The 26,895-nt window shown below is 43.6% G+C and overlaps 1 protein-coding gene across 6 annotated transcripts in view; it reads right to left on the bottom strand.

Annotated features, from left to right (window-relative positions):
• Window positions 1-1,058: 1,058 nt before the first annotated feature.
• The window catches only part of LOC112257599 (protocadherin alpha-C2), a 62,563-nt gene continuing 36,726 nt past the window's right edge, over window positions 1,059-26,895 (bottom strand). For 5 of the 6 annotated variants that reach the window (XM_024431296.2, XM_024431294.2, XM_024431295.2 and 2 more), the window contains exons 2-4: window positions 19,641-19,699; window positions 10,045-10,130; window positions 1,059-3,943 (exon numbers count right to left, since the gene is read on the bottom strand). In XM_024431296.2, coding sequence (XP_024287064.1) covers window positions 3,636-3,943; window positions 10,045-10,130; window positions 19,641-19,699 — 453 coding nt within the window. In that variant the 3' untranslated portion in view covers window positions 1,059-3,635. Of the gene's footprint in view, window positions 3,944-10,044; window positions 10,131-19,640; window positions 19,700-22,423; window positions 26,019-26,895 lie in introns of those variants that run through there. The other variant, XM_024431291.2, reaches the window with a different exon arrangement.

Below are 26,895 nucleotides of genomic sequence, written 5' to 3' on the forward strand. Positions count from 1 at the left end.
ATCAAGGGCAATAAATACATTTGCAATAAACATGATTTATTCCACCCATGTCTTGATTATAATTGTTTTTTGTTTACAAAAATCAAATTTTATTTAAAAAAAGCAAATAGCGCTTTAATTGATAAATGTGATCTAGCAGAGGTAAATGGCAAATATTAACAATGTATGCTGTCTATATTGCTTGCAATTGATATAAGTCAACATCTAAGCATTAAGTATTGTATGTACATTGTTATTGCTGTAATGTTTTAAAAACCCAATAATGTTGTGGGTCCAACAGATCCGCAAACATTGAGTGAATAACAAAAACATGAACACCACACAAGGGTTAAGTTCTTCTTGCTCTGACTGGGAGAGCCCTGTCAGCCACAGATATATCATTTATCATAGAGCAGAGCTGTCTCTCCCTACAGTGACAAACTCAATGAGATGTGTTATCTAACCCAGATGAGAGTCCTCGTTGGGTCCGGGTCTCTCAATCGGGTCTCTCAATCTCATCTTCAGACCTGGTCAGATTTGCCCCTAGCATTAATAGCAGGTTAGGATAACTAATATAGCAGGTTAGGATAACTAACGTAGCAGGTTAGCATAATTAACATATTAGGTTAGGGGAATGAGGTTAAGGTTATGGAAAAGGGTTTTTTTTTTCACTGGATTTTGCTACAATACTAGTTGACCCATAGAATGAGAAAGCAGCTAGGATCCAATAGAAAGAGAAGCAAGACGGGGTTTGGTTCCCCGGGGCGTTTCTTCCCTGGACTTTCCCTGGATGCAGGTCAGGGGCAGAACCTTCTCGTTGATTAGCGCTCAGGTATTAGACTCAGGGTGTTTGTGTGGGTCTTTCTGCAGTTTTTGAGCGTTTTTCTCCTGTAGCCGTTAGGTTTCTACAGAACTTAGGATATTATTTTGTCAATTGTATCCAAAATCTGTAAATATATGTAATTATCACTTTTGCAGTGGGCCTGTTCAACCTTGTGCCCAAAACCCAACTAACCAGGCTGCTGGGCTTAGCAGTATACATTAGTTGAAATCAAGGCACAGACCATTTTTCCCCAATATTTAAGAAATAACATTTTATTTGTGATTTATAAACAAAACACGATACCAGATCCATCAAATAATAAAAAAGACAAATCACTATATCACCATTACATTGATGAACAGGTGTACAAAAAGGTTATGAACAGATCTGCAATGTCGCAGTCGACTGCTTAGTGCCATACAGGCACCAGATGACTCAGGAAACATTCACTTCACACAAGCAGAGAGTACATCAAGATTAGCTTTTTTTTTGACAATTTTGTTAGTTTTTTTTCTCTCAACATTATAAAAACATTTTCAAAGGTGTTCGGGATATATATCGATGGTGAGTAAATGATTCAGTATTACGTTAGTGTTTCTTTGATATCAGTTCATAGCTTAACACAAGGTATAAGGACTCATTTTGTAATCCTCAAAAATCATAAGGGCATGAACAAAAATAGCATTTCATAGCATATCTACAGCATTACTTATATTTAGAAGGTTATTTTAATTTAACTTCAACAGAATAAAAACAAGTGATTCCTGTTTGTCTAGGAATACATAGTATGTGTGTATTTGTGTTCATGTGTGTTTTCGAGAGTGAGTATGTATACATATTTTAGCAGAGATGATATTCATATCTCTGAATTTGTGATAAATGGTTGAAGGAAATTAAATATATCTATCTATATAGATCTATATATATATATTTCCTTTGCTTATAACATGCAAACAGCCACTTAGTGATCTGACAGCACAGATTCACACCTGAAGGGGGAGCACGTGTATAATATGCAGGGATTCAGTCCAATAGCAGCGCTAGTATCATCCCTGTGTCCCCTCTGATTGGTCAGATATCAGCCAGAAAGAGGAAACAGAGAGGTGAGTAGGAGATGCTGTGGAATTAGCCCTCATACATACTGAGTTCATTCTGGGGATGCTCTATTCTGGAGAAGACTCAATGCTGTTGATGCTTCCTTTTCATCACAAAATATGAGTAGAGTTTAACACAGCAACAAAGCTGTGGACTGGAGTGCCCATCACTACATATCCACTTCTCTCTCCTTGCCTCTACGTCCTTCAATCCCTCTTTTTCTCTCCATCTGGACAGAAGGAAGCCCGTCCATATTTCTGCTAAGCTCCTTATGTTTGCCCCACTACCCTGTGTGTAACTGGTGGAAGAGACGGCAACTTGTCCCCAAAACAGTGCTAGGAACGTTGATATTTCAGTAGCAAGGCTTGGTTAAAGCTAACAGAAAGTGTGTGAGTGTGTTATACAGGTTCATTCTTTTGCTGTGTTTGCAGAGGAACAAGTGATCAGAAGTTAAGAGTGTCTTTGAGAGAGACCTTCTGAACATGGTGATCAGAGGACGGAGGAGTTGAGGGTCAACAGACGAGGCGTGCGAGAGAATCCTACTAGCACCAAAGCGGGCAAGGTAAGGGGGCGGGGCTTTAAGATCTACTGAACATTGACTATTGAACATTGACTGACAGAAGCGGGGGGGGGGTCAGGCTTGAACAGAAATTAAACAACAAGAAAGAGTTCCTGTCATATATTACACTCCCATAGAAAAGAGGCCACTGAAATAGGCCTCAGTCTTTTGGCTGAGTTAGAGCTGTACACTATCCAGAGAGGTGTGTGCATGTCTCCCCCAGACTGTCTAATGTGTTCATGTGCGTGTGTGTGTTACAGTGGTTGTGTGCTGCACAGACTGTGGATCCAAGGTCCCACTGGCCTATTTTGTGTTGTAGATGAGAAGGCGGGGCAAGGTCTTTAGCCCCTGCCCTATGCTGCCAACAGTGCCAACAGTACCAGGCATGAAACAACCCACGGGCAGCCTAATCCAGAACACGGTCAGCCTAATCCAGCCTTCAATCCCGGCCAGCACTAATCTCAACACATTCCAAACTCACACAGCTCACTGTACTGTACATATACACGTCATGTGTCTTGTTTGCACCACTTTTTCTTTTTTATATTTTGTAGAAAAAAACGACTCATTTTTTTGCACAAGGCTTCCATTTTACTGTAGATGAGAGCCTCTGTGTCACTCTTTGTCAGATTGAGCTCCTCCTCTCCCTCTCCAATCAGGAGAGCAGAGGAGGCAAGGGGCAGAGTAAAGACAGAGATGCCAACAAGGGGCCAGAAGGGCCAGGGAGAAGGGTCCCATTTCAAGCAAGGTTGGGGAGGCGGGCTGGCAGGACTATAGCACCACCATTAATAGGGTATGTGAGGTTTTATACATGAAACGGCTGGGTATCGGTAGTTGATTGCATTATCATCTTTAGGTTATTCTAATCAACGAGATTTTTGTGGAATTTTCAGTAAATGTCTGGTAAATGAGAGCCTATTAAATATATTTAAAAATAGTGTTTTATAGCCAGAGGTATGGTAGCTTCAGAGGGCCAATCTGGCAGAGGCTACTATTGGCTGCTTACATGTTTTACAGAGATAGGCCTCTGCTAATGGGGACTTGGCTGGGCAGACTTAACTATGCAAAAACAACACATGGAGACTCTCCTGATTCGAAAATATACATTTGGCTTTTTGTCTTGCAGCTGTTATTTGGACTTTAGTTGGTAGCTCTGTTTTCATATCTCCCCTTTCTCCTCTACTCGTCCACATCCTCCTTCCCCTTGTCTTTCTTGTCTTTCTTCTCCTTCTTCTTCTTTTTCTTCTTCTTGGCTTCCTCCTTCTTGCCGAAGGAAATGAAATCACTCTTGTCATCCTCTCCTCCCGGGCCCTGGCGGATTGAGATGATGGCGGGAGAGCCGGGGATGATGAAGGCTTCAGGGGGAATGTCTCCAGGCTTCAGGACCTGAGGGGGGCCGTAGCCAGGGCCAGGCCCGTAACGGAAGTGCCAGCTGTTACTGTCGATGCCAGCTCCAACCGGAGGGGACAGCTCACCCCCCTCACCATCTACAAGAGAGAAAGAGAAGAAACGGAGCGAGATAGAAGAGCTATGTCTAATTCATGATCATCTTCATCCCCATTATTCATCATCACAATGAGATTCTGAACATACCAGCACATTCATAAATTGAGCCTTATTCAGTCTCCTATTTCCGGCTGAGGTAAAGTGTTACCACAGCTGTAATACAGCCAATGGTGTAAAGTATGTAAGTAGAAATACTTTAAAGCACTATTTAAGTAGTTTTGGGGGGTATCTGTACTTTACTATTTCAATTTTTGATCACTTTTACTTCACTACATTTCTAAAGAAATATTGTACTTTTTACTCCATTTATTTTACCTGACACCCAGATAAAATAAAATATATCACTAGCCACTTTAAACAATGCTACCTAATATAATGTTTACATACCCTACATTATTCATCTCATATGTATACGTATATACTGTACTCTATATCATCTACTGCATCCTTATGTAATTACATGTATCACTAGCCACTTTAACTATGCCACTTTGTTTACATACTCATCTCATATGTATATACTGTACTCGATACCATCTACTGTATCTTGCCTATGCTGCTCTGTACCATTACTCATTCATATATCTCTATGTACATATTCTTATCCCCTTACACTGTGCATAAAACAGTAATTTTGGAATTGTTAGTTAGATTACTTGTTGGTTATTACTGCATTGTCGGAACTAGAAGCACAAGCATTTCGCTACACTCGCATTAACATCTGCTAACCATGTGTATGTGACAAATAAATTTGATTTGATTTGATTTGATTTTGATATGCTTAGCAGGACAGGAAAATGGTCCAACTCACACATTCATCAAGAGAACATCCCTGGTCATCCCTACTGCCTCTGATCTGGCCGACTCACTAAACACAAATGCTTCATTTGTAAATTATGTCTGAGAGTTGGAGATAGCCCTTGGCTATCAGTACATTAAAAAAAATAAGAAAATTGGGCGTCGGGTTTGCTTAATGTAAGACATTTGAAATTATTTATACTTTTACTTTTGATACTTAAGTATATTTGAGCAATTACATTTACTATTTATATTTAAGTATATTTCAAACCAAATAGTTTTAGATTTTTACACAAGTAGTATTTTACTGGGTGACTTTCATTTTTACTTGAGTCATTTTCTATTAAGGTATCTTTACTTTTACTCAAGTAAGACAATTGGACACAGCATAGATAAGCAAAAGAATTCAAGCCAGAGGCACACCGATAAACTAAAGAAGGGGAAAGTGACTGCAGGGAGTATAACTTTATCAGCCAGTGGTGCAGCTGAGAACACAAGGTTAGCCTAAACAGATGTGACCTTTAACGGCAGAGAGGTACTGGGATGTTTAACACTTGTGATGTGACAAGAATTAGCACGTAAGGATGACAGGAACTGTGAAAACCCAGCACTAACCTAATCCCACTCTCACAAGGGCTCGACACAGCAGTGAAAAAAAGAGAGAATCTCATATAATATGCAATCATGAATATGACAGAGAGAGAGAGAGAGAAGCAGGGCAAGCGGAAGAGACAATGAAAGAAAAAGACCAAGAGAGCCTAGAGAGGGTGAACTGAAGTACTAAGAGAATGAGACCCTATTCTCCTTTCATTTAGCATACAGTATAATGCAAGATATGAAAGAAATGTAATTATAACCAGCAGGCAAGAGACAGAGGCATATGAAGGGAGACAGCGATTGAGGTGAAGAACAATGCAGAAAAAGAAGAGGGGAAATGAGAGGGCGTCAGTAAGGGAAAGAAATAGTGAGGTGATGTTTTCTGGGCTCGGCAGACTCAGTGCTCTCAGTCCCACAACAGCTTCTCTGGGCACGGCAGACACAGTGCTCTCAGGCCCACACCGGCTTCTCTGGGCTCGGCAGACACAGTGCTCTCAGGCCCACACCGGCTTCTCTGGGCTCGGCAGACACAGTGCTCTCAGTCCCACACCAGCTTCTCTGGGCTCGGCAGACACAGTGCTCTCAGTCCCACACCAGCTTCTCTGGGCTTGACAGACACAGTGCTCTCAGTCCCACACCAGCTTCTCTGGGCTTGACAGACACAGTGCTCTCAGTCCCACACCAGCTTCACTGGTCTTGACAGACACAGTGCTCTCAGTCCCACACCAGCTTCTCTGGGCTTGACAGACACAGTGCTCTCAGTCCCACACACCAGCTTCTCTGGGCTTGACAGACACAGTGCTCTCAGTCCCACACACCAGCTTCTCTGGGCTTGACAGACACAGTGCTCTCAGTCCCACACACCAGCTTCTCTGGGCTTGACAGACACAGTGCTCTCAGTCCCACACACCAGCTTCTCTGGGCTTGACAGACACAGTGCTCTCAGTCCCACACACCAGCTTCTCTGGGCTTGACAGACACAGTGCTCTCAGTCCCACACACCAGCTTCTCTGGGCTTGACAGACACAGTGCTCTCAGTCCCACACCAGCTTCTCTGGGCTTGACAGACACAGTGCTCTCAGTCCCACACCAGCTTCTCTGGGCTTGACAGACACAGTGCTCTCAGTCCCACACACCAGCCTCACTGGCTCTGACCTACTTTCTGCCTGTGTTTTATTTAGATCAAACTAAGGCACTGCAAAGAGATTATTTTTGTATTTTATTTGTAGGTTAATTATGAAATGGCTGGAGTGCCTAATTAAATTCATGCATGGTCCCACAGGGACGTTGTACTCGAATATAGCCTACTACTCTGACAAGATCCTTAAAGTGAAACAGTGTGTGTGTGTGTGTGTGTGTGTGTGTGTGTGTGTGTGTGTGTGTGTGTGTGTGTGTGTGTGTGTGTGTGTGTGTGTGTGTGTGTGATTGTGCATGCCTGCAATGACTGTAGCATGCAATGCAAGAGCTCTCAGAAATAAAGTAAAGTAAATCAAATGAAACAAACACATAGATCCGCTCTGGTACCCTCTTCAGTACAGTAGCTCCAACAAGCCCTAGGGAACCCAAAGTACTGAAGAGGGAGTTGTACTAGCTCCATCAAGCCCTAGGGAACCTAAAGTACTTTAGGTTTCCTAGGGCTTGGTAGAACCAATTTGACTCCCTGTTCAGTACTTTAGGTTCCCTAGGGCTTGATGGAGCTAGTACGACACCCTCTTCAGTACTTTAGGTTCCCTAGGGCTTGATGGAGCTAGTACGACACCCTCTTCAGTACTTTTGGTTCCCTAGGGCTTGATAAAGCCAGTATGGCTGAACAGCTCAGATAATCGAGGCACGCAGCAATAACAATTGTTTTACAGTAGAAACTAAATTAAACCTCTGTCCCTGGTTAGTGTGGGGAAGTTATTACATTACAACACCATTACCACACCTAAAGTACATCACTTCACTCAAGCCCACTGTGATTGTGTTAATGGGGGTAGCCTATACTGATCAACAACATTTTGAGTGCATTGATTATTTGTCAAAGCAGGTCAGTTGAGCTTGTCATTGGTTTGGAGAGGGCCACATGTTTGAAAGTGGTGTGTGTAGATGGAATAATCTAATGTATTTATCAAATGTGCCCCTATTGAAAAAAACCAACAAACAGTTCTACACCGGTACTTCCTCTTTCTGTTTTTATCTCCCCTCTCTTCATCTCTTTTGCGTGTCTACATGAGAGAGTTGTATCAATTTGCAGAATGTTACTCTGTGGAAGATGTGAATCTAATTCTCGGCGGGGGCTATGCGGGAGCAGGCGTGACATGCTCTGCACACAGAGTGCCTTTGTATCTCCAGTAATATGGAGGCTTATTTGGAGCTCTGCTCTACCCTGACCATTGCCTATTTCCCCCCTCTGCAAACATCATATTAAAATGAACCTCCTGTGGCTGCTGATTTGCAGGTTACTGTAGATTTCTGTAAGGAGGTTACCATGGTACTCAGCTGTCTGGGGTGGTTCTAGCCTCATTTCAGCACCCAGTGTTCTACATTCAAGTCCATTATTCCTGGTCCAATCTGGGTTACTCCTCAGCCCATTCTTCTTCTTTGTTCTACACATCCCAATTTAAAGATCATGCGTTAGATTAAGGTTTCTGAATATGAGTGTGTGTATGTTATTTGTGCGTGTGTGTTTTATTTATATTAATCTATGCTATTTATTCTGTGTGTGTGTGTGTGTGTGTGTGCACATGCTGTATCCGCTTTCTTTATGAATCAATTTTTCTCTTAAAAGCTCACTGTATATCTGTCTTACTTTTCCACCTCCATTTTTATTCTTCTCCATGTCTGACTGTTCACTCTTTCCTCTTAACACCTATCCATCTCTTCTCTTCTCTCTGTCTCTCTCTCCCCCCTTCCTCTCTGTTTCTCTCTCATCCTCTAAATCTTCCATTCAGGTTTTGAATGGTTGCCGTGGAAACTGCTTTCACCCACTCCCTGTTGATGTAGGATGGTGCAGCAATCTCTCAGTTAGACAGCGTTGCCTAGAAGCAAGTCACAGCTTTCCCTAGCAAGTACTGCAGGGCCCTGACAATCCTAAACCTTTCTCTTTCTCCAAACCCCCATACCTCTCTTTCCTTTACCATCCTTGTCATTTGTGTCTCTCTTTTGTCCTCTCGCAAATTACTCAGAATTCCAATAGTACTGTAAAAAAGATGGCTGTCTTGCCATGCCTTATTCAACACCCTCTCTATCTAACTCTGTGTCTGGTCTTAATCCAACCATGCCCCCTTCCCCTTTCTCTGCAGGTAACTCAAATGAATCACATTGAGGAAGTATACTCTCTCTTTGAGGTGCAATAGCTCTACTATGCAGTATGTGAATTATTTCCTTTACACTTCCAACCCTACTTGATACACCATTTAGAAACAAAGCCAATCCTGCTATATGACATCATATATATATACTGTATAAGCCATAAGGCTTTGCTTACTTTCCCTATTGTGAAAACTGTCTCACCCTGCAGCATACCAGGATGTAGCACTAAGCCCCTATTAACCCTGCATGACATTTCTGATAAGCCTGCAGTATACTCTGCATGTCCTCTGCCTCCACAGAGTATTGGATTCTCTGCAAGACCACAGAGTGCAAGTTTTCCATAAGCTCAAAAAAACATCAGTCAGTAAGAATTTAAAAAATCAATAGCTTGATACACTCTCTCCCTCTCGTTAACCTACTTTCTCTCTCCCTCTCGTTAACCCTAATCTCTCTCCCTCTCGTTAACCCTACTCTCTCTCTCCCTCCCTCTAGTTAACCCTACACTCTCTCTCCCTCAATCTCCCAACTCAATTTCAGCTTGTGCAGACACACACATATAAACAGACACACTTCAGTCCATCACCGTGCTGATACCTCAACCACCTTAGGGTCCTACACCTGTGCTCTAACTCTTGTCACTGGACAGTAAATCAATAAGTCCTCAGCCTGGGCTGGCAGGCATTAGAGAGGAGGCAGGCAGCTGACAGGAACACCAAACCAGCGCCTAGGCATTCTGACAACCCCTCCGAAAACAACCACAGGAGCGAACCAGTCAACTGTGATCAAGTCAGCCCTCTCTGTCTCTCTCACTCGCTGTCTAGTTATCCCTCTCTTCACTACCAGACAGATTCCTAAAATAGTCTTCAAAGGCGATTGTTTTCGCTCCATTTTATCTAAGATACTGTGTATATGGACAAATGAATGCCTTGCTTTCTCTCTTCTTTTGTCAGTGGCAATGGTTTTAAATGTACCACTCCCAACAGCACCCCATCACAATTATTAAGTCGGGCATGGTGCAGTGTCACACTTCACTTCACCTATCAAAGTCTGTCCCAATTTCCCCTACCTAACCAACAGACAGATATTAGCCCACATTTGCTTGTCTTGTAACAGCTTCTCATTGTCTCTTTCATTTTGGCAGATTGTGTTGCTGTCTGTCATTGGCCTTCCTCTAGTCTTTCCAGGATGCTCCCTCTGGAGTCTCAGCGCTAATGCTTAGCATTCATCTGGCAGGGATTCTAAAAGGTCACCTGCATGTTTCCCATCTGACTTCCTTATTTCTATTTATCTTCTGTCATTTCACATCACTATGTGTGCAGAGTGCCTCCATTACAGGAGCGGGCAGCAGATCAACACTGTGTGCTTTTGACCCCCACCCAGCCAGCCATTTCACCTGCAGCACTGGACACTGTGGGCCAGTTCTGGACCAGCATCCCCTGGGCTCCCTGCATCACTGACGACTCCTCCATATGGACCGAGCTGGAACACAAAACACACATTCACGTATGCTCATTAGATACATCAATATTATCCCCTGTCGTATCAACACATTAATGAGCTGAAAGTAAAGTATAGCTTTGGTCATAGCCTATCAAAACCAGCCAGATGTGTGTGTTGGCCCACCAGGTTGTTTAGAAAACCTCAAACATTCTGATTGATGGCATCACAATAGGCTACCAACTCAGTCCTTAGTCAGTTTTGCCGCCTGATGTCATAACTCAGGCCTGTACATTCTGATTGACGACACCATAAACTACCAACTCAGTTCTTTGTCATAGTTTTCCTGTACGATGTCATAATTCAGGACTGAATATTCTGATTCATGACATCACAAATAGCTGCCAGTTAAGTTTGTGTTTAAATATTTTTCCGGGTGATGTCATAACTTGAGTTCAGGTCACAATTGATATTTTGACCATCATTCTCCAAGTATGGATCATCACCTAAAGGCTATGAATAGTTTTTTTTGCAACCCTCAAGCTACCAACATATTTTACATATACCAGAGAAGAAACTACTGGAAAAAACAACAATAATAACAAAATATCAACTTATGTCTTATCAAATCACCATTAGACATGTAATAAATAAAGACCAAAATAGACTTAATTTAGCAAAATTATAATTTATTGGCATATTCTGGTTGACAATCCACATTAGTAATAAAAAGCTAATTTACCATCATATAGCATCATTTAGTTTTCAGATTTTTTTAATCAATACTACTTTTGTCATATGTATGTGGTAAAAACTACTTCCATTTAAATATATTCTTAAAAAATTGCAAAAAGGGATTCTATTCACTTCAAAAAGTAATCCTTTGAGACATTTTCTTTATGTAAAGAATGTAATTACCCCACAGCCAGCATTAGCATCGCTGTTAGTGAAACAATGGGAGTGGTAGGGGCTTTGGCAGCATGCTTCAAAAAGCATAACCACGTGTTCTAAGTCACTTCAAAGCAAATTATATAGCAACCAAATCATAACAAGTTGCACATATAGAATATTGGAGGATATTATAGGAATTCTGGTATTTATATCACATTTTCAGTAAAATAAAGCATTTTTGGAGAATAACTTTGGTTTTGTACACAGTCATACGATGTGGTATTGAAAAGTACAATCTTAGGCAAGTACATGGGGATCTAGCTGCAGTGTATCTCTGCAGGTGATCTGTCTATCTGGTCAAAATGAATGATACAGGTCCCCTTCCACCCTCGGATGATGTGTACTGCTTAATAGTATGTCTCCAGAGAAACCTAGATTAAAATAAAGGTCCAATTTATCAAATGACTATAGAGCAGGGTTTCCCAAACTCGGTCCTCAGGGCCCCAAGGGGTGCACTTTGGGGGTTTTGCCCTGGCACTACACAGCTGATTCAAATAATCAACTAATCATCAAGCTTTGATCATTTGAATCAGCTGTGTAATGTTATAGCAAAAACCAAAATGAGCACCCCTTGGGGTCCCGAGGACGGAGTTTGGGAAGTGCTGGTAAAGGGGGAATTAGGTGAATTAGGGAATTTGGCTAGGGTCTAAATGACCCCAAAGGACTAGACATGAGATTTTGAAAGTCCATATAGATACAGAAAAACTAAACAATGATTTAGATTTGTTAAGAACAAATTGACTGACAAAGTCTAGGCTATGCGGAGTGACCAGAAAACACTACCATCCGTTTTTTCAGGGATACAGTATTTTCAACCTAACTTCCAATTACCCCGAAAAATGGAAGTGGAACCTCCGCTCAGGCGTCTTTTTACGCTTAGGTTAGACAAAGTCATGAACATTTTGAAGAATTTAATAAACTACTTTTGGGATGTGATAAAAAATGCCCCTCTGGGGTCAAAATAACCCCAGTCGGTAAGCTTAAGGGTTCAAAGTTTAAATACATGTCAAGGAAGTGACTCCCATAGTCCAGCCAATACTACATTCATTAAAAATACTCTCCAAAAAGGAAATGGATACAGACGATATACTTTCAATATTAAAAGAACTATACAATCAGACACCCACATACTTCCTCCTCTAATGCTCTAATTATCCCTTCAAGGTTGACACCATGCTTTTAATCAGTCTTGATGTTTCCAGTGTGATAGTATAATCGCAGTTTGATGTGTATCTGGGAAAGCGTGTGTGTGTGTGGTGTGTGTGTGTGTGGGGGGGGGTGCCTGTGTGTCTGTTAAGGTGCGTGCAAATATCTTTGCACACTGATGTGTCTCTGGTCTGTTGTGTATCACTTCACCTCCCATCAGATGTGTTGACTGAGAGGCAGAGAGACAGAGGAAACATCGCATAAACATGCTGCTACTCTCTGTTTATTGTCTATACATGGTCGCTTTAACTCTACCTGCATGTTACCGTATTACCTACCGTATTACCTCAATTGCCTCAACTGACCGGTGCCCCCCACATTGACTCTGTGCCGTTACCCCCTGTATACAGCCTCACTATTGTTATTTTACTGCTGCTGTTTAATTATATGTTAATTTTAATTTTATTATACATTTTTTGATTATCTATTTATTACTTAACACTTTTTCCCCCTTAACTTCTTAAAGCATTGTTGGTTAAGGGCTTGTAAGTAAGCATTTCACTGTAAAGTCTACACCTGTTGTATTCGGCGCATGTAACAAATGCAATTTGATTTGATTTGAGGAGGAGGAGAGAAGGACAGGAAAGAAAGGGAGAGAAGGAGTCAGATGGAGAGAGCAGGTGTGATGGGATTGAAAGAAAGAGGTGAGATAAAAATAGGGACGGGAGGTGGTAGTTACATAGAGGCAGGAGAATGAAAGAGGAGAGAGAAGGAGAGAGATGAGAGAGAGAAGGAGAGAGATGAGAGAGAGAAGGAGAGAGATGAGGGAGAGAAGGAGAGAGATGAGAGAGAGAAGGAGAGAGATGAGAGAGAGAAGGAGAGAGATGAGAGAGAGAAGGAGAGAGATGAGAGAGAGAAGGAGTAAAGCGAGAGTGAGAGGATTGGTAAGCAGAGGAAAACAGAACGCTCTGACGATCTACTCCAAGTTCCTTATCATTTTACATACAGTGCCTTAGGAAAGTATTCAGACCCATTGACTTTTTCCACATTTTGTTATGTTACAGCCTTATTCTAAAAAATTATAAAATTCATCAATCTACACCCAATACCCCATAATGACAAAGCGAAAACAGGTTTTTAGAACATTTTGCAAATTATTTTTTTTTAAATATAAATTTATTTATTTATATGTATTAAATGTTTCCATTGATCATCCTTGAAATGTTTCTACAACTTAATTGGAGAACACCTGTGATAAATTCAATTGATTGGACATGATTTGGAAAGGCACACACCTGTCTATATAATGTCCCACAGTTGACAGTGCATGTCAGAGCAAAAGCCAAGCCACGAGGGCGAAGGAATTGTCTGTAGAGCTCAGAGACAGGATTGTGTCAAGGCACAGACCTGGATTAGGCTACCAAAAACATTATGCAGCATTTAAGGTCCCCAGGAACACAGTGGCCTCCATTTCTTAAATGGAAGAAATATGGAACCACCAAGACACTTCCTAGAGCTGGCTGCCTGGCCAAACTGAAAAATTGGGGTAGAAAGGCCTTGGTCGGGGAGGTAACCAAGACATTGATGGTCCCTCTGACAGTGCTCCAGAGTTCCTCTGTGGAGATGGGTGAACCTTCCAGAAGGACAACCATTTCTACAGCACTCTACCAATCAGGCCTTTATGGTAGAGTGGCCAGACGGAAGACACTCCTCAATAAAATGCACATGACAGCCTGCTTTGAGTTTGCCAAAAGGCACCTAAAGGACTCTCAGACCATGAGAAACAAGATTCTCTGGTCTGTTGAAACCAAGATTGAACTCTTTGGCCTAAATGCCAAGCGTCACGTCTGGATGAAATGTGGCACCATCCCTACAGTGAAGCACAGTGGTGGTAGCATCATGCTGTGGGGATGTTATTCAGCGGAAGGTACTGGGACACTAATCAGGATTGAGGGAAAGATGAACAGAGCAAAGTACAGAGAGATCCTTGATGAAAACATGCTCCAGAGCGCTCAGGACCTCAGACTGGGGCGAAGGTTCAACTTCCAAAAGGACAACAACCCTAAGCACACAGCTAAAACAATGCAGGAGTGACTTTGGGACAAGTCTCTAAATGTCCTTGAGTGGCCCAGCCAGAACCCGGACTTGAACCCGATCGAACATCTCTGGAGAGACCTGAAAATGGGCAGCGACGCTCCCACAGGTGTGCCAAGCTTGTAGCGTCATACCCAAGTAGACTCAAGGCTGTAATCGCTGCCAAAGGTGCTTCAGCAAAGCACTGAGTAAAGGGTCTGAATTCTTATGTAAATATGATATATAAAAACCTGTTTTTGCTTTGTCATTATGGGGTGTTGTGTGTAGATTTATATTTAAAAATCAATTTTAGAATAAGGCTGTAACATAACAAAATGTGGGAAAAGTCAAGAGGTCTGAATACTTTCCGAAGTCAACCCTTATCCACTGTTTGTCACAACTAACCATGCTACTCCAACATTCACAATCCCTACCACATCTAATGCACACACAAAACAGAGGGCATGTATGAGTCACAGATGCATTCAGGACTGCATTATTTGTCTTGGCAACCACACATACGGAAAAAGGCCATAAACGTCAAAACACAGACACACACAAACACGCACCCTTTTTCCTAAACATGCATAATAAATGTACAGCATGTAGGCCTGCAGAGGAGCCGCTAGCCCTGGCTGTAGCCTCTGCAATGCAGCTCACAGTGTATATTCTCCCTCTGCTTTATGAATTGTATGCCTTCCTGCCCTCTGTTGCAATACACATCACTCAGAGATAGATGTGGCCGTTTATAGTGGATTTCCCATTGGGTGATGTTGGGTGAGGGATATGAACTGAGGGGTGTTAGTGGGGGTGTGTCAGAATGGGGTGTCTGGAGGATGTGTACGGGTGGAGAATATGGAAGCAAGAGTTTGGATTGGCTGTGTGCAGAAAGAGGTATAGGGAGTGTGCCATTTGAAACTGCTGCAGCAATGCTAAGACGGTGGATGAGAGTCGATGAGAGTCTATGTCACCATGATACACAATCTCTCTGCATACCAGATAAATCATCAATCCAATATATCAAAATATCCTACTCAAATGCATTAAAACCAAACCGGAAAATCAGACTCCATTGAGATAGTACACAAAATGAGGACCTGAACTCTTAGCAGATGATTGCGTAATTGTTGTAGAATGGCTAAATTGTATGAATGGGAGAAGCATTGCCCCTGGAGGAGAATATTAATGTGTTTGTATAGCAGTGCTGTTATTAATCTAAAATGTATTCTGCCGTCTGTGTTCACACCCTCTCCCCTTCCCTTCCCTTCCCTCACACACACACACACACACTAGGGTTGAATGGCGGGAACCCGGTTACCAAGATTTACTGCCCAAAACCACTCCCTTTTCCAGTGATAAATAACTGCGAGAATCCAGAAATGATAATACATTATTTACATGAAGAGCATGGGGTGAAACGGAACTGTTAAATTATATACGATATCTAAATCTAGCTTCTCTAAGCTTCTGCATGATGAATCAACGCTCAGGGTGGGGACAGACAGCCCATCTTAGTATGGAGTGCAGTTCACAATGCATGAAGACCCATCATCTCATCATGGGAACTCTTTTTCTTAGGCCTACATTTTCTGCAGCATAGCCTATGCTACAGTAAAATAAACACAGAATGAGCATCTAATTTACTTGTCTCCATCTGGCTTTCAGGGGTCACCTTGTTTTTTAATTGTAAATATTATAATTGTTTTAATTGCAGCTCCAGTTTTAAAACAGCTTATCACTCGAATATTATTGCTCTAAATCAGTGCACGCGCGAGCAGTCTCTCCTTCTCTCTCTCCTTCACCCCCATTTCGAATTGAATCCAAAGTAGATCATCTTTTCTAGATTGATATATAGCCCTATATATACACAGTGGGGCAAAAAAGTATTTAGTCAGCCACCAATTGTGCAAGTTCTCCCACTTAAAAAGAGGAGAGGCCTGTAAATGTTCATCATAGTTACACTTCAACTATGACAGACAAAATGAGAAAAAAAATCCAGAAAATCACATTGTAGGATTTTTTATGAATTTATTTGCAAATTATGGTGGAAAATAAGTATTTGGTCACCTACAAACAAGCAAGATTTCTGGCTCTCACAGACCTGTAACTTCTTCTTTAAGAGGCTCCTCTGTCCTCCACTCGTTACCTGTATTAATGGCACCTGTTTGAACTTGTTATCAGTATAAAAGACACCTGTCCACAACCTCAAACAGTCACACTCCAAACTCCACTATGGCCAAGACCAAAGAGCTGTCAAAGGACACCAGAAACAAAATTGTAGACCTGCACCAGGCTGGGAAGACTGAATCTGCAATAGGTAAGCAGCTTGGTTTGAAGAAATCAACTGTGGGAGCAATTATTAAGAAATGGAAGACATACAAGACCACTGATAATCTCCCTCGATCTGGGGCTCCACGCAAGATCTCACCCAATGGGGTCAAAATGATCACAAGAACGGTGAGCAAAAATCCTAGAACCACACAGGGGGACCTAGTGAATGACGTGCAGAGAGCTGGGACCAAAGTAACAAAGCCTACCATCAGTAACACACTACTTCGCCAGGGCTGCATGTACTGTTACCCTAGACCCACTCCAATTTGCTTACCGCCCCAATAGGTCCACATACAATGCAATCGCCATTACACTGCACGCTGCCCTATTCCATCTGGACAGGATGAATACCTATGTAAGAATGCTGTACATTAACTACAGCTCAGCATTCAACAGCATAGTACCCTCCAAACTCATCCTTAAGCTTGAGACCCTGGCTCTCGACCCCGCACTGTACAACTGGGTCATGGACTTCTTGACGGGCCGCCCCCAGGTGGTGAAGGTAGGAAACAACCTCTCCACTTTGCTGATCCTCAACCCTGGGGCCCCTTGGGCACAAACCCACCGTCGCTGGACCAGACAGGACTGCCGAGTCGCGGTTTTGTCTCACCAGGGGTGACGGTCGGATTCGTGCTTATGGTCGAAGGAATGAGTGTTACACCGAGGCCTGTACTCTGGAGTGGGAACGATTTGGAGGTGGAGGGTCCGTCATGGTCTGGGGAGGTGTGTCACAGCATCATCGGACTGAGTTTGTTGTCATTGCAGGGAACACATCCTCCTCCCTCATGTGGTACTCTTCCTGCAGGCTCATCCTGACATGACCCTCCAGCATGACAATGCCACCAGCCATACTGCTCATTCTGTGCATGATTTCCTGCAAGACAGGAATGTCAGTGTTCTGCCATGGCCAGCGAAGAGCCCGGATCTCAATCCCATTGAGCACTTCTGGGGTTGGATCGGAAGTTTAGGGCTAGGGCCATTCCCCGCAGAAATGTCCGGGAACTTGCCTTGGTGGAAGAGTGGGGTAACATCTCACAGCAAGAACTGGCAAATCTGGTGCAGTCCATGAGGAAGAGATGCACTGCAGTACTTAATGCGGCTGGTGGCCACACCAGATACGGACTGTTACTTTTTTTTTACCCCCCCTTTGTTCAGGGACATATTATTCAATTTCTGTTTGTCACATGTCTGTGGAGCTTGTTCAGTTTATGTCTCAGTTGTTGAATCTTGTTATGTTCATACAAATATTTACACACAATTTGCTAAAAATAAACACAGTTGACAGTGAGAGGACGTTTATTTTTTTGCCGAGTTTAGATTGTGTGTATTAGGTTTTGTTTTGGAATTTGTTAGATATTAGGTTTTGTTGTGGAATTGTTAGATATTACCTGTTAGATACTGCTGCACTGTCAGATCTAGAAGCATAAGCATTTCGCTACACTCGCAATAACATCTGCTAACCATGTGTATGTGACCAATAAAATGTGATTTGATTTGATATGTATTGTTCCCACTGTGAACCATGGAGGAGGTGGTGTGATGGTGCTTTGCTGGTGAAACTGTCTGTGATTTATTTAGAATTTAAGGCACACATAACCAGCATTGCTAGCATAGCATTCTGCAGCGATACGCCTTCCCATCTGGTTTGTGCTTAGTGGGACTATCATATGTAAGGTCTATTTGACCAAGAAGGAGAGTGATGGAGTGCTGCATCAGATGACCTGGCCTCCACAGTCAGCCGACCTCAACCCAATTGAGATAGTTTGGGATGAGTTGGACTGCAGAGTGAAGGAAAAGCAGCCAACAAGTGCTCAGCGTAAGTGCGAACTCCTTCAAGACTATTGGAAAAGCATTCCAGGTGAAGAATGCCAAGAGTATGCAAAGGTGTCATCAAGGCAAAGCGTAGCTACTTTGAAGAATCTAAAATATAAGAAATATTTTGATTTGTTTAACACTTTTTTCATTACTACATGATTCCATATGTGTTATTTCATAGTTCTGAGGACTTCACTATTATTCTACAATGTAGAAAATATATATATTTTTTAAAGAAAACACTTGAACGAGTAGGTGTGTCCAAACTTTTGACTAGTACTGTATAAATATATATAAATATATACAGTACCAGCCTTATACAAATAGGCCCTATTACAGTATATTTCAAAATGTTTATCAAATTCGCTAGCCTATACTTGTAACTTTGTAGGCCGCATGTGCTGCACTAGAATTCCATGTTCTCTTCTGCTTTATCATGGTTTGAACGATGTGTGTAATTACAGTCCATCTAATACAGTATAATACAATACATATAATATATAATATAATACCCCCCCAACCGTCAGGGGCTACTGATTAACACATTCATGTAAATAACGAAACGGTCTGCAGCCCTTTTTAGTGTGTGTGTGTGTGTGTGTGTGTGTGTGTGTGTGTGTGTGTGTGTGTGTGTGTGTGTGTGTGTGTGTGTGTGTGTGTGTGTGTGTGTGTGTGTGTGTGTGTGTGTGTGCGTGCATGCATTTGTGTGTGTGTGTGATGATCTGAGGCTGAGAAAGCTCTCAAAAAAAAGTCAGTTCATCAGCTCATTTGTCCTTCACGGTTCCTTCTGAAAGACTGTGTATCTGGGAAGAGTGGTGCTCGGAATGTAGATGACCTATATACACTATGGCAGAGCAGAGGAGCAGAGCTACTGGGGCCTGGCTGGAACAGCACGGCTCTGCCCCACTGTCTGTGTGTGTACCCCTCTGGGGTGGCTGACAGGACAGCCAGGGCACAGCTGGCCCAAACAGGGCAACAGGGGGCTGAGTGGGGTCAGACACATGTTGAGGAGCCACTAGTGGTTATGGAGGCTGTTGCTAATCTGATCTGAGACCTGTCTGTGGTCATGTTATGCTGTCTGCAGGCAGGTGCTTCTGCAGAGTGCAGTAGTCAGAGTGGCTGCCTCCCAGTATACTGTAATATACTGTAATTCTAAGAGCTAAAAGTCGTAAGGGGCTTAGGAATCTTTTTAAGGAGGGTAGAATTTACAAGAGGGCAAAAGAGTAAAGTGCTTACCTCTGCATCCCTGTCCTCAGAGAAGTGGAGTATTGCCAGTCAGCATTTGGGGCCTTCGGCTGAGAGAGAGAGGAGGGGGGGGTGCAGATATGGTCTCATTAATTAATCATGGTGCACATCCCAGCTCTGCATCCTGATTGGAACACTGCAGTTCTGGAAAACATTGTGCCACTGCCATCAGATACACACACACATGCCCTTTACCAAAGCAATGACTTTGAGAGACACACTGATACATTCTTGGATTACCTGTGTGTGTGAGAGTTCTTCTGTGAGAGGATGTGTGTGCGTGTGTGTGTGTGTGTGTGTGTGTGTTTGCTGATGAAGTTTGCTTGAGTGCCGTGAGCTCAGAGCTCCAGGCAGCCCTTTTAAATTATTGCCTCATCAGTCACACTGCAGCTGGGCTTTGAGCTAATCCAATCAGGATGAGCCCCTCTATCACCAGGCCAACCACATCCTCCATCCCTGCTCATGTTGGGCTGGGGTTAAGAGGTAAAGGGCGGCTCTCCTAGGGCAGTCACACATTACTCAAGTTCAAGTTCATTGATGTTTTCCTCCAGAAGGCTGCTCCATGTGGATGTGTGTTTTTTCAATTAATGTAGTTTGTTTTCCACAAGATTTACACATTGCATGAAGGTTCATCATGGAGCTTCAGAGATTTCAATATGTATATCTTGAAAACACAAATCATAACCACTGACATCATCAGAGCCCTAGACATCAGATCTGTGGGTAGGGGTGAGTACTGTAGTAGTTTAAGACTCATACCTGTTTAGGCTTCAATAGGTGCCCCAGATAAAGAGGGTACATAATGTTATTTAATTAGTTTCATTCTGTAGGGAGTATCTCCTGCTCTGAGACACAACATCTCTGAGTGAATCTAATTTGTGGGGCTGGAGGTTAATTTAATTTCCACCACCATTCTTATCTTGGCCAGATGCTGCCTCTGCTCATTGCTCCATCTTGACCCATCCACGACCACAACCTAAACCCCAAAACATTCCAATCAACCCCATGTCGCCTCTGAACTACATTCTGACAATGTTTTGACCATCAATCTATCCAATGCAGAGAGTGGAGCGCTGAAACAGCAGAGCATCAGATCGTATGACAGCCAGCCCATTAGAGGACACAACCCAGATCTCTGCTCGTTAGAGTAAACATGAGTTCCCGCCAGAGACAAAAATACAACAAATCAACCTTAAAAGATGGCTAATGTAAGCAGAGAGCTCATGGATCTCAAAAGACATAGCTGCTGAATACAGCCATTTGCACACTCTCCAGGAACGTTAATTCCTTGAGCTCTAGTCTGTAATGAAGCACCCCTATTGGGAGTTTTACTGAGGTTAAACGAAAACTCAACTTGTGGTTCCTCGTTAGAGAACATGTTTCTCATGAGTGCTGCTGCAATACGTAACTTTCCAGCCCTGTTGTGGTAAACATATGCAGGGCTGTTTATTTTTCATTTCCTGTAGTACTCAGCCTTGGCTCCTAAGCCATGCTCGACCATGAATGCCAACACTTTCCTACGGCAGCATAGTGCTGCAGTAGAATAGGTTCTAGAGAGGAGAGACAGCAGGAAAGACTGCTAGAGAGAACTCTGAGTGAGGAGTCAATGTGGCAGACTGGAGAGGAAGGAACACAGGAGTAAAGTTATGAGAGGATCTTTCAGTTACTGCAATTTAACAGATACGTTGTCGTGACTAAAGAAAAAGAAGACACAAAGACACACACACACACACACACACACACACACACACACACACACACACACACACACACAGTGCAGCCACATTTAAACTGGAGAAATCACAGGCACACACAGGCACTGTGAGATATGATGAAGTCAAACACACTTGGATAGAGAATGAGCCAGTGGTAGAGTCAAAATGACCTGCACTGACTGAATATGTGATGACAACATCAAAGTGAACTACAAATCCCTGAATCATCAAAAATACAGCAGGACTCCAGAAAGTCTTCCAATCTTACACTGACACAGTGTGAGTGCTGAGCTGGGTGGAGGAAGTAGCTACACTGTGCAACTAGAGAGAGGAACTAAGAGACACACAGCCACACAACCACACACACACACACACACACACAAAGAAACATGTCATATCTGACGCAGTCTCAAGATGTACTGGCAAATAAAAAGAATATGACAACAAAGCAAACAATATGACAATGAACGACTTCAGCTAGCATGTAAAACCACTGAGCATCTACAGCCCTTCGTGTAACAGACAGTTCAAAGAACAGTGGTAGGATGGAATGTGTTCTACAACACTCATCTAAAGACAACCAGCACCAACATAGCCAATACATATAAAGCCTAGTACAGAGGTGTCAAACTCATTCTGCCCTGGGAACTGCAATAGGTCTTCAACATGGTCCAGAGAGCCACTCTGAAAATGTGAAATTTTTCCTCAAATTTGCAAAAGACAGTCCTCTATCCTTTGTTTTTTTAAATTTTTGATACTCTCTAGCTTGAATTTCTGTGATTATTAGTGAGCTGGACACAGTCAAGAAACTTTATAAATGTAGGTCCATTATAATTTCTACACACTTTCAATTTGGTTTTAGTCATTTTAAAGTATATTGAGAAAAGCATATCGTTTTTAAATAATTTCTGTACTCAAACCACCCGCAGGCTGTATGCTTGACACCCCTGGCCTGGTATGTAATCTGGAGAGGTGGCAGATTGTGAGGCTATACTTCTGTTATGCCATATATGACCTGTTAGTCATTTGGCTTAAAAGAAGAGGAAAAATATGACGCACCTCTGGGCAGACTTGCAGTGAAGCGTCGGGCATGCTTAGTCTCCGTACAAACCCACTACCTCCTGTGAAGAAGCGCTCAGAACCCCAGGTGCCGCTAATGGGCCGGCCTGTGTTGTAGAACATGAAGGTGTCGCTGCCTGAGGTGGCCGTCAGACAGGTCTTGTAGCAGTAGGTCTTGGTCATAGAGCCATTCCCACGCACCTCAATGTAGTGAGGCTCCACCTTGAGGTCTCTCCGCAGCGCCACATTGTTATTGGGTTGTCCCCCACCACCACCTACTATACTGCTGCTCCCGCCGTCAGGGGGGGTCTTTTGGGATACGCAGCAGGGGGAGCAGGAGCCAGGCTGGGTGCAGTAGGCATGGCAGCGCACGATGGCCAGCACCACCACAGTTACCAGGAACACAAAGGTGGTGGCGCTCAGAGCCACGATCAGATAGAGGGTCAAATTAGAAAAGAGGAGGGTGCTGTGGGGCCGGATGACCCTCTTGGGGTCAGGGGTCACCTTGGGTGGCACCTCCATGACAGCCACATTGACAGTGGCAGTGGAGGAGAGAGGCGGCTGGCCGTGGTCCCTCACCAGCACCGTCATGCTGAAGGAGGTGGAGTTGTCCTCCAAGACCCTGCGTGTGGTGCGGATCTCCCCCGTGTGTTCATGCACCTTGAACAGTTCCAAGTCTGTGCACTGATCCAACACATAGATCAGCCAGGCATTGGGACCTGCATCTGCGTCGTACGCCACCACCTTGGTCACCAGGGCGCCAGCCTCAGCGTTCTTCAGGACTGTCTCTGTGGAGCGCGTACCGTTGCCTGGGGGATTGACGATCTCAGGCACGTGGTCGTTCTGGTCCATGATATAGATGTAGACAGTGGCCACCCGGCTGAGGGGCGGAATGCCCCCATCCTGAGCTTTGACCTGGAAGTGGAACTCCCTGAGTGACTCATAGTCAAAGGCGCGCAGGGCGTAGGCCTCTCCCGTTTCGGCCTTCACAGAGACGTAAGAGGTGACAGGGATCCCGTGGTTGTTGTCATTGAGGACAGTGTAGGTGATGCGTCCGTTCTCGTTGACATCTGAGTCCTGGGCCTTCACAGTGCACAGCGAGGCCGCGGGAGCATTGTTCTCCGTCACATAGACCGTGTAGGAGGTCTGCTCAAAGCGTGGCGGGTTGTCATTCACATCAGCCACATCCACCTGTATGGTCTTTTGGGAGGAGAGGGGTGGGGTGCCGGCGTCAGTGGCGCTGAGGGTGACATTGTAGGCAGTGGTGGTTTCACGGTCCAGGAAGGCGGAGGTGACCAGGGTGTAGTAGTTTCTAAAGGACTTGATCTTGAAGGGGAGGCCCAGGGGTATTTCTAGGCTCACCTGTTTGTTAGCACCAGAGTCCCGGTCTGTGACACTGATCAGGGCCACCACGGTGTCAGCCCGGGCATCCTCCCTCACTGGGCTGGAGAGAGAAGACAGGACTATCTCTGGGACGTTGTCATTCACATCCACCACCTCCACCACCACCTTACAGTGGGCTGCCACAGCACCAGGGCCTTTATCCATGGCCTGGATATACATCTCATAAGAGTTGGTCTCTTCATAGTCCACATTGTTCCTCACTCTGATCTCTCCCGTGTTGCTGTCCATGCTGAACATCTGTCTGACTCTCTCAGATGTGTAGCTGCTGAAAGAATAATACACCTCACCATTGGTACCCTCGTCAAGGTCTGTGGCATTCAATTTGATGACCAGTGTGTCTTTTGGTGAGTTTTCTAACAATTTTACTTTGTACACTGAGCTGTCAAATACAGGGACATTGTCATTGGTGTCCAGGACTCGCACATTAATTTTAGCTGAACCGGTTTTTGCTTGTGTTCCGCCATCAGCAGCAGTCAGAATTAATTGGTGGTAAGGCGCCAGCTCGCGGTCAAGGGGCTTTTTGAGCACGAGCTCAATGTGCTTGCTGTTGATGGAGGGCTTGTTGGAATCCAGCGCGAAGTGTTCGTTTGGGCTGAGTCGATATAGACGAACGGAGTTGGATCCCACGTCCGGATCCAGGGCATTCTCAATGGGGAAACGAGACCCTGGTAAAGCCGATTCTGTCATTTCCAATTGATACTCATCTCTAGGGAACTTCGGCGCATTGTCATTAGCATCCACAATCTCCACCTCAACATTGTGCACCTCGGATGGGTTTTCAACAAGCACCTCTAAATTTATAAGACAGGTGCTGCTTAAATCACACAACGTCTCTCTGTCGATTCTTTCAGTGACAATTAATTTTCCATTTTTGGGATTGACATCCACATACCGTTTTCCAGTGGTGGAGGTTACCTTTATCTTTCGATTTGAGAGCTTTCGGATATCCAACCCCAAATCCTGCACAAGATCCCCCACCGCCGCTCCATTTTCTAATTCCTCAGGAATGGAGTACCGTAGTTGTCCAAGTGAAAGGCCACAAAATAAGAAAAATACAACAAAAGAAAGAGCCACATTGTTTCCTATACAGTTACATATCCTCGTAACAGCCATTGCAAGCTCATGGGATCCGCAGACGGATTAAATACAGCTTTCCGCCTTTTCAGCTTGCAGTACCTCACCTCCCACCACCGCATTAAAATAAGATAATTGGTTCCCCGTTAAGTGCAGGAGGAACGGCACATCCATTTCGTTATCTGTTTGAATGGATACTTCTCCAACGCATCCATGTTGTCTTTGTCCGTGATGTATTTTTTCTGCCCTCAGTGCGCGGCTGACGGGTGTGTTTCCCTGCCACTGGTGCTGCGTATCTCGCTCTCGCGCGCAACGGTCTCTCTCTCTCTCTTTCTCCTCTTCTCCTTCCCCACTGGTGCTACCTCCCCCGCGTCCCCATCAATTTCTCCATGTGTCTCTCTTTCTACCTCCAGTGCTCAATGTGATGGTGTCGATGCAGAGCAGCGGGGGAGGGTCCGTGTGCTCAAAGACGGTTGGCTCCATTTCACATATCAGCACCTTAATTAAGAACAATAACAGAACTGAATACAAATCCACCGCCTTAGATTGGTTTAATTTATGGCCATTTACCGTGTCTGTGCACACGATAAATTGAGTCACCACTGCAATACATCACTCGTTAAAATGGATATGGAAAACCAGCACAGGTGTATGGTTTAAAATTAAATTGTTCATTTGGGTTGTCCCACCAATTATTCTCTAGTCTTTTTTTAATCATGATATCAAATTTGCAATTAGCCTGCCTCATACTGCGACGCAAAACCCTGCAGTCAAATTTTACAACAGGTAGCCGTTCTCAAACATGGCACGTTTTGGGGACTGTCATTGCCCTGATTTGTTTGAACCTGAACCGCTGCATAGCGGCTTCCCCTAAAGCAGCTCTAATAGCTATGTCCTCTGCTATAGCGCACCCTGCACCTCCACATTTGGGAAAGGCATATAACGATGCAGATCACTGGCATCGCCCTTACATCCACAACCTCTAACACCGGGATCGCTGTCAGTGCTAGACTTCAGTGTCAGCTCAAATAATCACATCTAAGATGCCCGTGGTGTTCCCAATAAGCCTACATCTCATTCCCTCTCTGTATCACCACTGTGCACGCGGAACCCGCTTATTTTCTCCACCATCATCCTAACTATCCAGCACCATCACTTTCCACATCATCATCACAGTAATAATCGTCCTCTTCATCATCATCATTAACATTATTATAATCATCTTCATCATTGTCAAAATGTTAACAGATTTACACGAGACAGTGCAGACCATATTGGCCAGCATGCCCCAGGCACGCTCTCTGTGAATCCATCAACATGAATACATGAGTACATGAATCTGTCACTCTGAAACTACTGTCTATTCAGAGTGACAATTGAGTCCTGTGCACAAGAGTTGGCGAATGGGGAACATGTGGTAGGCCTATTACTGGGCAGATACTTTAAAACATCTGTCTTTATAACATCTGTAGGCATACAGGGTTTATGGCACAGACAGAATTCACTGTGATGTTATGGATTTTAATGCAGTGGTTTACTTTCTCATTGAGCAAGTTAACACAAAGTCAGTCATATACTGTCAGTTTTGGACTAGTAATATCTTGAAGTTGCTAAATCGCCAATACAAACCTGCTCCAGCATATAATTAAAATATAATTAATTAACCTTTACCATCCAAGAAAACAAATACAGATGTAGCATCTTAATTTGAGCCAGTTTTTTACAGCCGGAATATAATCCTGCAGCAACAGGAAATGTGAATTATTATGTGGATTATAATTCATGTACATTTTTGTTGGGGTTGATCATTTTTTTGTAAGGGAAAATCAAGTCTGACATTACAAAGTGGAAATGACAAACTTCAGAAGCCTTTTTAAACTTCAAATACACTACAAGTTGTTTTCCTGCATTGCAGGAACGTTCCCCTGGAACAGGGTGATCAAATTAAGATCCTACATCTGTAGGCCAAGTGTTTTCCTACAGAAAAGAAATAC

Source organism: Oncorhynchus tshawytscha, linkage group LG09, assembly GCF_018296145.1.
Source record: "Oncorhynchus tshawytscha isolate Ot180627B linkage group LG09, Otsh_v2.0, whole genome shotgun sequence".
Lineage (NCBI taxonomy): Eukaryota > Metazoa > Chordata > Actinopteri > Salmoniformes > Salmonidae > Oncorhynchus > Oncorhynchus tshawytscha.